Source organism: Corvus kubaryi, unplaced genomic scaffold, assembly GCF_017639235.1.
Source record: "Corvus kubaryi isolate FWS band 111438036 unplaced genomic scaffold, C.kubaryi_AGA036_p1.0 37301, whole genome shotgun sequence".
Lineage (NCBI taxonomy): Eukaryota > Metazoa > Chordata > Aves > Passeriformes > Corvidae > Corvus > Corvus kubaryi.
In genome coordinates, this window is record NW_024581094.1 from 701,428 (window position 1) to 715,983 (window position 14,556).

A 14,556-nucleotide genomic window follows, 5' to 3' on the forward strand; every position below is an offset into this window, starting at 1 on the left:
AGGTAGTTTCTGGTTTAATTCCTGGGGTCTTTGGCTGCTGGACACCCGTTCAACATGTCCACTTTGCCCTTAGCTCGGAGAGGTTCCTGCCCAGCCTGTCAGTACCAGAATTAAAAACATGGTTCATTTTAACCGAAATCAATTGGATTTTGCCCCTGGAATCAATAGTAATAAAGTAGCTCTGGAGAGCAGTTCATTAGTTGAAAATTAAATAAGGAAAAGCAAAGAAAGAGAGAGAATGTATTACAGATACGAGGAATGTGGCTGGTGCTGTGGATGTTGGGGAAGTCAGAATGCTGAGAACTGCTCCCACCCCCTGCTTGGATTCCAGGTCCCCAACATTGAACCACTGGCCCGGGTGCCTGGGGTGGGCAATGACATGTATCTTTAGAGAGGTTCCATAAGACAGTTAAACTGACGGGGATGTGGCCAAGGACACACCACTGTGTGGGGTGTGAAATGGTGTTTTCCCCATGCTGCACCTCTCCCCCAGGCTGGTCCCAGCCCCTCTGTGACCCCTGGGTGCTGCCTAGGATTGTTGTGGAGCAGGTTCTGCTCCGGGAAGGGCAGTGGGCTACTCCCCCTCTTTGCCTCAGAGGCACTGCAGGCTGGTGTTTTGGGGTTCAGTAAATGCCCATTGCTCTCTCTCAGGAGCCTGGAAACGGGACTTTCCCGAGCCCCCTCCCTGCTCGCCGGCCTTTTTTGAGTATCTTTGAGCTTAAATGTGCTCGGAAGGTGCAAATTATCGCCGAGATCCTCAAAGACAGTTCAGAAATTAAGTGCAGGATTCCTGTTGCTGTTGAATGGGATTCAGGCGTCTGAGTCCTTTAAGCTCTTTTGAAGCCCCAGCCCAGCCTCTCCCCAGGCTAATGAGCTGGAACACAGGACAGGAGAGGTTTTGATGCCATTATAGTTCCTGCTCTTTGTCTGGGCTCTTTTTTTAGTCGCTGGAGTCAGGAGTGAACTTGACCCAGCGCCTGTTGTTTGCTCCTCTTGGCTCCCACCTGCCGCTGCCTCGGCGCGTGTTCACCCACGTTTGTTGCTTTGAAAGAACTGATAATTTGGAAAATGAATCTGGTACTTGCTGGAGCCACACAGTGTTGCACGGCTGCTGTGCTCTGTGTGGGCTTCTGCCACAGAGAATGGGTCAGACATGGACAGAGATGCCAGGGGAGGCTGACCCAGCCATCTGGGGACCTGGAGTCAACCACTCTGAACCCGGTGTGTGGTGTTGGCTGATGGTCTGGGGACAAGAGCTGTCCCTTCAGGGTGTGTCGGTGCTGGAGATGTGGCCGAAGGAGGCTGGGTGAGGTTCAGGGTGTGCTGGGCTGGCAGCTCTGGGAGAGCCAGAGCAGAGCTTCCATCCCATAGGATGAAGGGCTGGAGCATCCCTGCAGCCTGAGCTGGTCTGGCAGCTCTGGAGGAGCCAAAGCATCCCTCAGGATGTAGGACTGGAACATCCCTGCATCCTGAGCCAGGCTGGTGGCTCCTCATCTCTGGCCAAGTGACTGTGATGCCAGGTCAGACTCCACTTGAGCCTCAGTGGGGGGAGAGGATAAGGGGCAGCAGTCAGGGTCTGCCCATTGCTGAGGTCGCTGCCACATTGGAGGTGCTCTACGACAGGATCTGAGGGTTCCCCTTTCATGCCCTGTGTCGCTGGTGATGCTGTGAGGGCCCAGCAATGCCCTGCGGAGAGGGAGCTGTTTGCAGCACCCAGCAGAACACTCTGCACTCAGAGCAGGTCACAGGGTTCCCATGAACCCAGCAGATGTTTTACTCCGGAGCAAACAAAGCCCTTCCAAGCTGCCTCCTGTCACTTAGAGCAACAACCAGGGAAAAAAGCCCCTAACAGCACCAGAGGCACGTTCCTTGCTCCAGAGGTCTTTCTCTTAGCTTGGGCTGTTGCAAATCCCCAGGACCCAGCAGCACCTCATAAAACCCTGTCAGCAGACGCGATGTGAATGGATGCTGCATCCCTGTGAATTCCTGCTCCTGACCTCAGCGGCCGCAGGGAGCTCGGCACTATTTATATCGGCAGGAACATCCAGGGATAAATAAAGTAATGTGAGTCAATACAAACTGACTATAAAGCTGGGATCTTTATTCCCCAAGACCACGGTGCCCAAAGCCACCTCTGTCGCTGGCTCCACTCTTCTGGAAGAGGCCAGGAAGAGCCTCAATCCCTGGCTGCAGGTGCTGGTATGTACGGCTGCAGCACAGCCAGCCCTGTGGGAGCTGGGGGGACTTTTCCATATCCAAGAAAGCTGTGAGGGTGTGTGGTGGGGAGGAGATAGAGGGATGTTTGTGTTCTCATTCGGGGAGAAGCACAAGGGCTCTCAGGTGGCACCAGGCTTCAGATGTGCTCAGTGTGGGGTGGAGCTGGGCTGGGCTTCTGGCAAAGCACCTGGGATCATGTGTACTCCCATGGGGATGGGCAGCTGAAGCCTCGAGACAGTGCTGGTGTTCACTTTGGGACAGCAGGAGCAGCCATGGCCACCAGTTGCATGTGCCTTTGCTGGGATGCCTGGGGCTGGCGTGAGGAGCCAGGTTCTGAGTGTGCTGACCAGCCCAGCCCCTGGGAGCCCGTGAGCCCTGTGCCTGCCCAGAGCAGTTGCAGGTGCTCTGGTGAACACAACTCCTTGCTGTGCCACAGGGTCGAGCAGGGTGGACTTGGCAAAAGCACAGGGGCTGGAAAGACCCAAGCTGGTGCCATTACCCTGCCATAACCCCTGGAGGAGGAAGAGACCCTGTGCTGGGGCTGTTCAGCACCACCATCGTGTAGATGAGGCTCAGACGTGGCTCTGGCACCACTGGCTTCACTGGCAGGTTCAGGATGGGGCCAAGATAGTCCCTGGCCTCATTTGTGTCCTTGTGCCAGCATCTCCCTTTCCTCTGCCTCCTCCTCCAACTCCCACCCTGCTCATGCTACGGTGCTCAGGGTGTGGATGAGCCCATGGGAGCTGGCAGCACTTGGTGGGTGCCAGTGTTGTTTGGTGGAAGCTTTGGTGGTGCTTGGTGGGAGTGACCGGCTGGAACCTGGTAGCTGACACTGCTGGGAAGATTGGAGCCATTTTTCTTTTCTCAGTGAAAAGGTGGGTGTTTCTTTGGAAAACAAGTGCTGGCCCAGCATCCCAGCAGCATAGGGGTGCTGCCAGCAGCACATTGCAATGTTTGTCATCAGGCGTGGAGCAGCATCTTGGCCATCTGTAGCTTCCTCCAGGTCTCTGCCGAACCCCAAATGCCTCTTCATTTATATGCCAGATAAGTGAGTAAAATTTCATAGCAAACAGGCACTTCATTAATCACCTGCTTTTACCATTCTGCTCACTCCTGGAAAGGAATTTGGGGTCTTGATAATGGCGCTGTTGTCCAGGCATGTGCCTCGAAGACTGATGCACCTGTCTCGGCAGCGAAATAGCTTTGCAGAGAAATACGATCACTGAAAACCCTGGGCTCTCCTGACAGCAGGACTCTGATAAGATAATCTCCCTGTGCCACAGGGTAGGGAACAATACTTGCATTATAGATTGGAGCCACGCTCAGACAAAGAGGTTATTCTTATGTTTTCTTCCTTAATAAATGCATTTTGTTAAAAACAATTATGGCTTTTGGAAGTAGTTTGGTGCTTGGGCTGTGGAATGAGGCCGAGGCCTGGGGCGAGACAGAAGGGCCAGGGCCTGGCACCGGCCACATGCTTGGCTCCACCACAGCCCTGGTGGGCTGGAGGACAGATATGGCTCCTGGCAGGTCATTGAAGTGGGTCTGTGTGTGCCCAGCCTGGTGAGTGAGTTGTCATTGTTGAGTTTGAGCAGGTGAAATGCACATCTGGACAGCAGTGGGGCAACTCAGAGGGGCTTTCATGGGCACTGTGTCCTGGGTGAGCTGTGTCTGTGGCGGCAAGCACTGGTGTCCCTCCTGCCTTGGCACCCATGTGGGCTGTCGGTGTCCCATGGGCTGGCACACATGGCCCTGCTCATGCCTTTGGCATTGCTTGGGGACATTCCAGCTCTCTGGTGAAGAGCATATGGAGAATAAATGATGCTTGTTTTGGTCACCTCTGTCCCCCGTTTTGGTGGTTTCTGCTCCTGCTGAGGTCAAGGGTAGCCACTAAGGTTCAAACAGAAACTGGTAATTTTCCACCTGTGACACAAGTGTCTGTGTGGGGGGAGAGGGGACTTGAGCACACACTGGAGCAGATCGAGTCTCGTCCCTTCTGCCAGACCACAGCCGACATTCGGACCTTGTGGACTTGGTGGATTCAGGAATGGTTTAATCAGGACAGGAGCCAGTGTTGACACGGCATGCTGCCCTGTGCCGGGGAGCCTCCATGGCCGCAGGGCTCCTCAGCAGATGCAGCCCCTCACTCCTTCCAGCCACAGAGCTCCTGTGAGCTCTGTGGCATTGGCAGTGGCTCCTTGGGAGCATGACAGGCGTGGGGGTCACCAGGTCATGGTGCCACGCTGGGGCAGCCATCAGGACACAGCACCCAGCCGCCCTCTGCCCTCCCTCCCTCCCTCCTGTTCCAGATGGACCCGGTGCAGAAGGCGGTGATCAGCCACACCTTCGGTGTGCCAGCCCCGCTCAAGAAGAAGCAGTTCATCTCCTGCAACATCTGCCACCTGCGCTTCAACTCGGCGGTGAGTGGGGCCACATGGGGCTGGGAGTGAGTGGGGGGCACGGGGCCAGCCCCTGTCAGGGCCATCCCCGACAATGGGCCAGTCTCACCCACCGGAGCTGCCGGTGTCCGGCAGTACGGGGGCCGTGGGCTGCTGGAGCTGCTCTTGCCTCCCCAGGCCCTGCGCCCTGGCCAGGCTCTGCTGCCTGCAGAGGAGCCATCCCAGCCTGGCCACGCTGGATCTGCAGTGCCTGGGGCTGATGCTGCCCTGCCAGCAAAGCTCCCTGCTTCATAATTCCGCTCCACAGCCAAGCAGCTCAGAAGAAGCATTGCTTCCCTGTTTCAGGCTGCATCCTGGCTAGAAGTGCTGTGCCAGGAGAGTCGGTCCCACTGCATGCTCCCAGTGCCCCTGTGAGCCCCCGTCCCCACTCTGCCCATCCCTGCCCGTGTCCTTCCAGGTCCCCCCGGCTGGCCCAGACCCTCACAGCCCGTGGGTGTTCCAGCACATCGGCTGTGACCTACTTTGGCTGCACCCAGCCCTGTTCCAGCCCTGTTATCCGAGGGGAGTTTATTGTCTTTGCTAATGAGGCACCATGCTCGGACTGGCCCTTTGCTTTCCCACGTACCAGTCACAGCCCTGGCCCCTGTTCCCAGCCCTTGGAAAGCCACAGGGAGAGGGAGGGGAAGGGATGGGATAGGATGCTTCCCTCTGCCGGGAATCCTCAGCTGGCCCCCAGGAATGCTGTGCAAATTAATCTGTCCTACTCGGGGGTACAGTGTCTGATTCATACTGGGGTTCCTTTCCATAAATTGCCAAACCGGGGTTGTTTTGGGGGACAATGCAGCATTGTCCCTGTTGGGAGGACACCAGTGTTCGGGGGATTTTTTTTTTGTGGCCATTTTTATCAGTTCAGTGCAGACATGAATCCATCAGAGTCACGCTTCATTATCCAGCAATCACTGAGAGAGAGGAGCTGGGGACATGAACCATGTGTTGGACACCCCTTAGGATACAGTGGGTGATGTGTCCTCCCCACCAATGAACCTCTTTATTTCATTTTTACAGCAACAATTCATTTTACGTTTCTGGAGTCATAAATTTTGCCTGAAAGCTGCTTTTAGGAGTGACTTGATGCATTTAATCAGAGCAGGGTCCTTATCTTGGCCAAGCAATGTGGTGGTGTCTTAGAGAGTGATACCTTGGCCCCAATATGTCTGTGTCAGAGCAGGCTGGGGGGAGGAGGAACACAGCTCTGTGCTACACCCCACACCCAACACCCCTCTGCAGTGGTCCCAGCCCTGGGGGTGGATGTCACCAGGAAAGGTGGCTGCATTAGAAACACTCCTGAGTGGCCACATACCAGGACTGACCCCATCACCTGCCCTCCCCATGGCTATCTGTCTGCCTGGTCACAGCACTGACGTGGTCATCCCGGTCTCTGCCCCCCAGAACCAGGCAGAAGCCCACTACAAGGGCCACAAGCACGCACGGAGGCTGAAGGCCATCGAGGCCATGAAGAACAAGCAGAAGGTGGTGGGGGCTGCAGCGGGGACCCCCGGCCAGGAGAGCACAGCTGACCTGGCTCCCAGCCCCGTGGGCAGCGGGGAGCTGGGCAGCACAGGTACGAGGAGGGGGATGGGGCTGAGGAGGCTGCGGACGGTGGGGCAGAGATGCCACCGGTCACAAATGAGCTCTGGTGCTCGTGGGGGCACGGTGGGTGTGTTCCCTGTGATTGGGTGTCTCTAGGAGGTGTTTGTATGGATGCGGGAGAGAAAGAGAGCCCTGTCTGTCTCACACACCCCCAGGGCTCTGCTGAGTGCAGGGATGGGGCTGGTGGGAGCTGAGGCAGTGTTGGAGCTTGGCCGGGGTTTTGTGCTGAGCCCAGCTTCCATGCACTGCAGATAAAAGCTGTAATGGGAGAGACCTCGGGAAGAGCCGCCCTTGGCAGGGATGGATGCATGCAGATGTTGTTTGAGATGGTCTTGGGGAAGACGGGGGTGCTTCCTGAAATCCAGAAAACCTGTTCAGGCACACAGACCTTTCCCTTTCTGCCCATTTCTTTCTCTTTTCCCCTTTCCCCCTTTCCTTCCCCTCCCACCAGCTGATGCCAGTAGCCCACAGGAGCCAGAGGGTGAGGGCAGCAGCCTGGGGCTGGTGCCCAGCACTGAGGAATCACCCGTGGAGCTGCCAGGCAGTGTTGCCTCACTGGGCTCCCCGCCGGCCTCCGAGCTGTCAGAGGGCACCTCAGATGCCACCAGTGTGGCCTCCTCGTCCGCCCAGGCAGCCGAGGCACAGGCGGCTGAGTCAGGCAGCAGCGTCAGCTCAGCCCCTGAGAGCGAGAAAGAGGGGAAGAAGAGCAAACAGCACCTGTACTGTCCCACATGCAAAGTGACCGTCAACTCCCTGTCCCAGCTGGAGGCTCACAACACTGGTAAGGGCATTATGGGGGGGACAGGGGGACAGGCCCCCTGCTACTTCTCTGGTGCTCTGAGCAAAGCCCAGCCATGCCCCATAACCAAACAGCCTTGCAAGGAAGTAGAGAGCATTAATGAGTGTTGCTGTAATTAAAAAAAATTCATTAAAATGACCTGCAGAGATAAACCATGGGGCTTTACCTGGGCTGCAGCTTCTAGGGTGAATTTTCACAAGGTCAAACACTCTTAATGTTTATGTCTCAATTAAGGACATTTCCAGCTACTTTTAATCAAGTGATTGAGGCTGCTTTATATTCCATTTGGCTTGAAGCTGATAGCCAGGGTTTCTTCCAAACCCAGGATAACCCTTCCCAAAGCAGCTCGGTGGTTTGGGCTTGTGGCCCTGTGGAGAAGACCCCTGGGAATCCAATGAGCTGTGGAGCTCCATAGCCAACGATGGCTCCTGGGCTGAGCAGGGTAGCCCCTTGGGGTGGGCAGGTGTGGGAGCTGCTGAGGGTCCCCCTGAAGCCTGGGGGTGGCCAGACCCACCCCCAGAGTGGTGGTGGAGGATGGCAGCCATGGGGTCCCCAATGAGGTCTGAAGGCCCTGCTATTCCAACTCCTGTCTCTCCCCTTTCTCTGGAGGATGCTTAAGTTGGGCACCCCAGCTTTAAATGGAAGGTCCTTTTCTCCCCAGTTCAGCAAGTACTGGGAACAAGTTCCCCCCACCCCACTGCCTGCTGGGGCAGCAGCAGCAGCTGCTGTGTGCAGGGTTGGCTCAGGACACTGCTGCGGCTTAGCTGCAGACGTGTCCTTTTGCTTTTGTCAGCTCCAGTTACGAATTCAGGAGCTGATTTGGGGAAAAAGAACAAACAAGCAAACAAACGTTTGTGGGCTGGCGCTGCTCCGTGGCCGTCACACAGCTCCTTGCTTCACGCCTTGAAAAATAGAATGAATTAGCAGGGGCTTAAATTACTCGCTCCCCTTGCACCCTCGCCGTCCCGGCGCTGGCAGGGGCAGGACAGAGCGCCCTGTCCCCAGGTGTGTAGGGATCTTGGGTTCCTCCTTCCCCACCTGCTGTGACCCGGCTGAGCTATTCCTGGCTCCACAGCCGGCTCCCCTCTGACCTTGGGCACGGCTCAGATGCCGCAGCACGGTGGGCGATGCACGCCCGGCTCCGCAGACTGTGCTAGCGCCCGGGGACAGGCGACAGGCTCCAGCGCACGCTCAAAATAGCAGCTTCTCCAAAGCTGGCACATGGAGGGGGGGTCTCTGGGAAGATGAGCATCTCTGCTCTGCCTGCGACGTGCAGCTTGGCAGGGTTTGGGAATGGGCTGAGCAGCACTGGCAAAAGCCTGGGCTCCCAGGCAGCTCCCTGTCCCCTCTGCCTGCAAGTGCTGCTGGGCACAGGTTGGTGAGGTTCCCCCAGTGCTGCTGGAGGGCACTGTTCCTGCTGCTGTGCTACTGGCACAGGGCTGGGCTGGGTTTGCTGAGTATTCCCTCTCGCCAGGCGCCAAGCACAAGTCGATGCTGGAAGGTCACGGCACCCAACTGCGGCGAGGCCGGGGCAAGCTGCTCTCCCGGGCAGGGCACAAGTCCAAGCGGATTGGGAACAAGGGCAGCATCAACATCCAGAACAAGGCGTTCCACTGCCAAGTGTGTGAGATCTACGTGAACTCCGAGACCCAGCTCAAGCAGGTGACGATGCCCTGAGAGTGCCTGGGCACCGGGTGTGGGTGTGCAGGGACTCAGGGTGTGGGTACCTGATGGTCCCTGCAGGGTGATGGGCATCCCCACAGACCTGAGCCACACAGTGCCCCGGCTGTCCTGGCTCCCAGTGATCCTGCTGTTTTCCTCCCCAGCACATGAGCAGCCGGCGGCACAAAGACAGGCTGGCAGGGAAGCCACCCAAGCCCAAGTACAGCCCCTACAACAAGCTGCAGAAGAATGCTGCCCTCGCAGTGAGTATTATCAAGGTACCTGTCTCCCTGCACAGCACTCGCTCGGTTTGCTCACAAAGCCTCGCTCGCCATCAGCCATCCTTGCAGTGAGTCACAGGAGCTGCTTCTCTTAAACCTTGGTTTCCATCACCACAGCTCAGCTTCTCCCCTCAGGGAGGGTGAGCTGTGGTGGTGGGTTTTGAGTCTCTTCCTGGGAAGGCCAGCATGGGGATAACTTGGGAGTGCTTTGGCAGCAGCGTTCACAATGGCAGCACTTGTGATGCCTCCACCTGTTCTGCAATCTCACAGTGTCTCCTCCTCCCTCCCTGCAGTCCAAGCTGGCTTTGCAGAAGCACCTCACCAAAACCCTGGCAACCCGTTTCCTGCCGAGCCCGCTCACCGCTGCTGCTGTCTGCGCCATGCCTGGACCCCTTGCCTTGCGACCAGCAGCTGCCACCACCCTCTTCCAAGCCCCGATCCTCGGACCAGCCCTTTTCCGAACGCCGCCGGCCCATGTCCGCCCCACGCCGGGTCCCATCGTCTTCGCGCCCTACTAGAGCCGCTGGCCCGCCGAGGGTCTGTCCACCGTGGCTGGGCTGGGCTGCGGGGGCTGCGCGCTGGGGGCAGCGCTCCTGGTACCTGCTCTCCTGGTTGGTGGGAAAATGTAGTCGTAGACATCAATCCCGGCTTCTCCTTTGCTTGGAGCGGGCTCCCACTGGAGAGAGGTGCCCCAACAGAGCCCAGCCAGCCCTGCCATGCATCCTCACTGCTCTCCCAGCCTGTGCTGGCCCCGTGCTCGGCAGATGAGCCCAGGCAGTGCACAGGAAGAGGACAATGTCCAAATCAGGACCGTCTCATGGCCTGGGCCTGCCTGTCCTTGGCCTGCTGGCTGCTTCTTCATTGCCCTCCCAGTTACCAGACTGGAAGGAGAGGAGCTGGCTGGTCCCTGGGAGAAGGAGCATCCCTCTGGTCCCTGCCAGCCCAGTGGGAAGGGAACTGCGAGGGGAATCTCAGCCCAGCTCTTACTGGGAGGAACAACCCCAGCACAAGTGGGAAGCTGGCAGTTTCTCTCTCAGCCTGGGCTGGCTGTGCCCTTGCCAGCCCTGCACCTACCTGTGTTGGCAGGGGGTTTCTGTGCCACCCACCAGCCCCCTGCCCCCGCAACACCCTACGTCCCACCAGCCAAAGAGCCCCCACGGTGGCGGGCACCGGCCACACCGACCATATCCTCACTCCAAGAGCAATAGCTGACCCCAGGGCCGGCACCTCCTCCCTCCAAAGCACACGGGCCCTGCCCTGGCCCCAGAAGCACACGACGGGCATGTGGCCAAGCTGGGCCCCACTCATGTCCAGCAAGGCCAGGAGCACCAGGCTGTCTGGTGCTGGCTCCCCGAGGAGGTGACCCTGTGCTTGGCACCTGTCCTTGTCTCTGTCCCACCGCGGGGACAGCCCTGCCCCTACCTCCTGGAAGATGCTGTGAGGCTGAGTGAATGTCCCTAAAGCACTTTCAGTTCTCCAGTGAAAGGCAACACTGCTGCTCACCTGCCATGCCTGGCCCTCCAATCCCATCCCTGTTAGGAGCTTCCAGGGAGTTAGTGATGATTCCCGAAAACAAAGGTGTCCCCAGCAGCCTGGACAATCAGGTGGCAGGTGCACCCATGGCCTGTGGAATGCCGGGCTCTGGAGGGACCCCAAGGCCATAGCTCTGCGTTTCACTGTGCTCAGACAGCCCAACCATGACCTGTTTGGGACTGTCACTGCGGCGCTCTGGGTGCCCAGCACGCTGCTGTACATAGAGAGAGTTGCATCCCAAACGGACCTTTCGCTGGAGGAACACCCCACCCCGATCTATGCAATCCAGGGGGGCAGCTCACCCGCCGCACTGGCCGCCTGCGATTCCCTTTGGTGCTGATGCATCCATGCAGCCGGAGCAGTGGTGGGAGCAGAAGAACCAACGTAACACTGAGCTCTGTCCCATCCCCGGCCCAGGGTGCTGGTTCAGATCTCTGCTGTGACTCCCATTCCCTCCCAGCCCTTGGGAAGAGGCAGGCTGGTGTGCGCACCTGGGAATCCACACGCACAAGCACACATATCTGACGTCTTGGCCATAAGCAGCGCCTGGATTTCAGTAGGATTTTGCCCAGCGTGCTCCGCTGATGCTCAGGATGGGTCCTGGCACGGGGAGGTGAACAGGAAGGTGAATGGGTGACTCAGATGGCCGAAACACATCTGCTTCCCAGGGCTGGAGCCTTGGCAAGGGCAGGAAAGCTGCAGGAGGGAGCACACACACCTGCAGGGTCTGTGGGCAGCACCAACCATGGAGCCACTGCTGCACTCCTGCCACAGAGACAGGAGAGTGAGTGAGCCCCTGGGTATGGATTCACCTGCTCAGGGCATCCCTTCCCCAGGGAAGGAGATGGGAGAGAGGGCACCAGGAGAAGCGTGAGCAGCTGTGCATGGAGACAATGGAAAGGTCTTGCAGCAGTGGTGGGAGATGCGGCTTGGAGCACAGCTGAAGGAAGGAAGGCTCCCAGCAGAAACAGCTTTGCCAGGGTTAGAGAGATTGTCCCACAGCCCAGAGGACGCGTAGGAACCCCACATCCCAGCGGACAGGAGCCTGTGCTGATGGGACCCCAGGGGACAGGAGGGACGCTGTCCCCACTCCCCAGTGCCAAGCAGCCCATGGCCAGCGTGTCTCCAGCCACCCCTGCCCGTCTCACTGTGCCCTTCCCAGGCCCTTGGAGTCAGCCCCAGTCCGGCTGCAGCAGCTGGACAATGGGTCGCCTCCTGTACCCAGCCCCTCAGGAGCATGGGGAGCTGGGAGCAGCCAGGCTCCAGCTTGCAGAGCTGCGTGGCACCAGTGGGCCTGTTCCCCTCCATTGTTCCAAAAAGCCTGTGCTGGAGCCGTGGCTGCTCCGTTGCCCCTCACCAGTGGAGTCCTGACGCACTCCTGTACTTGGCACTTTAACCCTGTGAAAGCCATTCCTTCTAGTAACAATAATACCGCAACGAGCTGCGTAAGAAACTCCCGTTATGGCATCCCCCCAAACCCCCTCTTGCTCTCCAAAGCATTTACTGCCTTTGACTTAGCACATGCTGTACTAGGAGTAGGGATAGTCCATAGCGCTCGGTAACGTGTGCCCCTCTGTAAATAACCTTGGAGTGATGTGAAGTTTGATTCAAAAAAACAGAAAGAAAAAAAAAAAACAACCCAAAATGGAATATCCAGACTCTAGGGACTTGGCCAGTACCCTCCTGTAATGTTCATTGTATATTTTTTTGATGTACTATAACTGTTGGGAAAAAAAAAAAAAAGGAAATATTTTGATAATCGAATCTCATCGCTTTATTGTGTTACTCAGTAAATAAAAGGAACAAGTATAAACACACTGGGGCTTTTCATCAGTTCTTTTCCTACATCCAGACTACCTGAAGGGAATGCGTGTTGCTGGGCAGGAGTGGGGCACCTGTGCCTTGTCTTATGGTGGTTCTGAGAGGAGGCAGCACTGTGACAGGTGGGCAGTGAAAGCTGCCATAGCCCAAAGCATCTGGGGTGTGCAGGGTAAGTAAAGTCCCAGCTCCTCCAAGGATCCAGATGTGCAGGTGAAGCACAGTCCCATCTCCTCCAAGCTCATGGCTGAGTCTGCACTCAGGAAGAGGGGGGCTGAAATAGTGGATTTGGGCACCCTGCCCCCAGGAACAGCACCTGCCCTGCTCTAGGCATTCCCTGGATATTCCTGTGCACAAAGGAGCAGTGGAGACTGCCAGGGTAAGGGACAACCTGCCAGGGAGCAGCAGCACAGAGGCAGCTGGGGCAAGGCAAGCAGAGCTGCTTGGCTGGAGGCAGGGCCAGCAAACAGGCTCTTCCCACGTGTTATACGGAAATAGAAAAAGAGGGGAGTTGTTCCCTCCAGATGTGGAGCTGATCCCCACATTCCAGCCAGTGTATGCTATGCCTCTGCTCCCCTCCCTCAGCATGCACCTGAGAGCAGAGGGGGTCACTGAGTGAATCCTGATCTTCCTGTAGCACCTCTGACAGCTGCAGGGGCTGGGCAGGGAGAGGAGTGGTCCCTGTCCTACTGCCTCTCTCATCCTCCAGGACCATCCCCAGCCCTGGGAAGATTGTTCCTCCTGCCACCTGCTTCCCACAGGCTCCATGACACCAGACAGGACTCAGAAGGAGGTGTGTACGAGGGAAGCAGGAAGGTGAGGAAGAGGAGGTGGCAATGGAAGGGAAGGGGAAGAAGCCTCAGCCATCCATGGATCCGCTGCCCTTGTTCTTGCGGCTCAGGGGAAACGCAGACTTGCTCTGTGGCTGCGTCATCTTGCTGGCCAGGTAGATGAAGGGCTCGATCAGCGTGCGCCGATCAGCCACGGACACCTCCCACAGCTTCACCTTCTCGCCCTTGGCCCAGTGCTGGGCTGCATCATGATCCACCCGGCGCTGCTCCTGCAGGTCACACTTGTTGCCCAAAACCACAATAGTGACCTGTTCCAAAAGGGCAAGAAGGGCCCCTGAAGGTTCCAACCACAGCACTGCAGGGCTGGTGGCTGGCTCTGCCATGAAGACCCTCAGTGGTAGGCCCAGCCCTGCCGCTGATTCCCTGTCCACGTTGAGGCTTTTTGAAACCCCATGATCCCAGTGCTCCCTTCCTCTCCTGCTGGGGACTGTGTGTCCCAAACCAGCCCCAAACTGGAAGGAGCTTTTGAGCTCCTGTATGCTCAGAGGGCATCCCAGGAGAGAGCCTTTTACTGCTGGGAGTCTCACAGATCAGGGACCCATCAGCATTTTGTGATGGGCTGGAGAAAAGAAAGGTGAGAACCTGCCCCAGGGGAGCAGATCCCACTCCGCAGCCCCTTCTCCCGGGGGACTCACCTCCTTCTTGTCCTTGGACTTGTCGATCTCCTTCTTGAGCAGCTCGACACGCTTGAAGGACTCCTTGCTGTCGGTGCTGTAGACCAGCACGTAGCCGTCGGTGCAGGAGAAGCAGTGCTTGGGCAGCTCCAGCCCGTCCCGCAGCCCCCGCGTGTCGTAGAAGCGCACCTGCTCCCGCACCCCCCGGTCCGTCTCGATGGAGCCCACGTAAATGTCCTCCTGGGTCTCGATCATCTCCGAGCCTGACGGGGGTGGGCAGGGGACACGTGGGGACCCTGCCCGGGGGTCTGGCTCTGGCACAGGCCGCGGAGCTGTCCCGCCAGGCGCGCTGTGCCATCCTTCCCCACCGCCGGTGTGTTCAGGGGGTGACCAGGGACAGCCCTGCCCAGCGGGATCCCCAGAGCCAGCACTGCCCAGGGCCGGAACTGCCCGCTACACCCGGGGCCGCCACCTCGGAGCGGCCTCCCCCCGGCCCCGCACTCACCGACCACATGGTTCCCGTACAGCAGCTGCTCCAGGATGGAGGTTTTCCCGACCGAGGCCTGCCCGCACACCACCACCTTGCAGCTCTTGCCCATCCCGCCTCACCGGGGCAGCGGCGGCCGAGCCTCACCAGCGGCGGCGGCGGGAGTGGCGCGGCGAGACCACAGCGCCCCCCTGCGGGCGGGCGGACCGTCCGCGGGACCCGGCCCCGCCCTGCGGCGGGAGGGG

At 58.3% G+C, this 14,556-nt stretch overlaps 2 protein-coding genes across 5 annotated transcripts in view; one reads left to right on the forward strand and one right to left on the reverse strand.

Moving 5' to 3' along the window:
• The window catches only part of ZNF385C (zinc finger protein 385C), a 58,503-nt gene extending 46,340 nt beyond the window's left edge, over positions 1-12,163 (forward strand). For 3 of the 4 annotated variants that reach the window (XM_042027879.1, XM_042027882.1, XM_042027883.1), the window contains 6 exons: positions 4,527-4,637; positions 6,066-6,237; positions 6,718-7,047; positions 8,540-8,727; positions 8,892-9,005; positions 9,302-12,163. In XM_042027879.1, the coding sequence (XP_041883813.1) occupies positions 4,527-4,637; positions 6,066-6,237; positions 6,718-7,047; positions 8,540-8,727; positions 8,892-9,005; positions 9,302-9,526 (1,140 nt within the window). In that variant the 3' untranslated portion in view covers positions 9,527-12,163. The remainder of the gene's footprint in view (positions 1-4,526; positions 4,638-6,065; positions 6,238-6,717; positions 7,048-8,539; positions 8,728-8,891; positions 9,006-9,301) is intronic. The other variant, XM_042027880.1, reaches the window with a different exon arrangement.
• A 128-nt stretch (positions 12,164-12,291) lies between these two features.
• On the reverse strand, positions 12,292-14,498 carry NKIRAS2 (NFKB inhibitor interacting Ras like 2). Its single transcript, XM_042027884.1, has 3 exons — positions 14,330-14,498; positions 13,846-14,087; positions 12,292-13,458 (listed from the first exon to the last, which is right to left on the reverse strand). The coding sequence occupies exons 1-3, from the start codon at positions 14,421-14,423 to the stop codon at positions 13,219-13,221; spliced, it is 576 nt and encodes a 191-aa protein (XP_041883818.1). The 5' UTR covers positions 14,424-14,498; the 3' UTR covers positions 12,292-13,218.
• Positions 14,499-14,556: the final 58 nt, after the last annotated feature.

Excerpts from the sequence above, each read along its gene's own strand:
- NKIRAS2 (XM_042027884.1), bottom strand. The coding sequence starts at position 14,423 with ATGGGCAAGAGCTGCAAGGTGGTGGTGTGCGGGCAGGCCTCGGTCGGG. Across the intron at positions 14,088-14,329 it reads GTACGGGAACCATGTGGTCG|GCTCGGAGATGATCGAGACC; the intron begins GTGAGTGCGGGG and ends CACCCCCGTCAG. Across the intron at positions 13,459-13,845 it reads AGTCCAAGGACAAGAAGGAG|GTCACTATTGTGGTTTTGGG; the intron begins GTGAGTCCCCCG and ends CTTTTGGAACAG.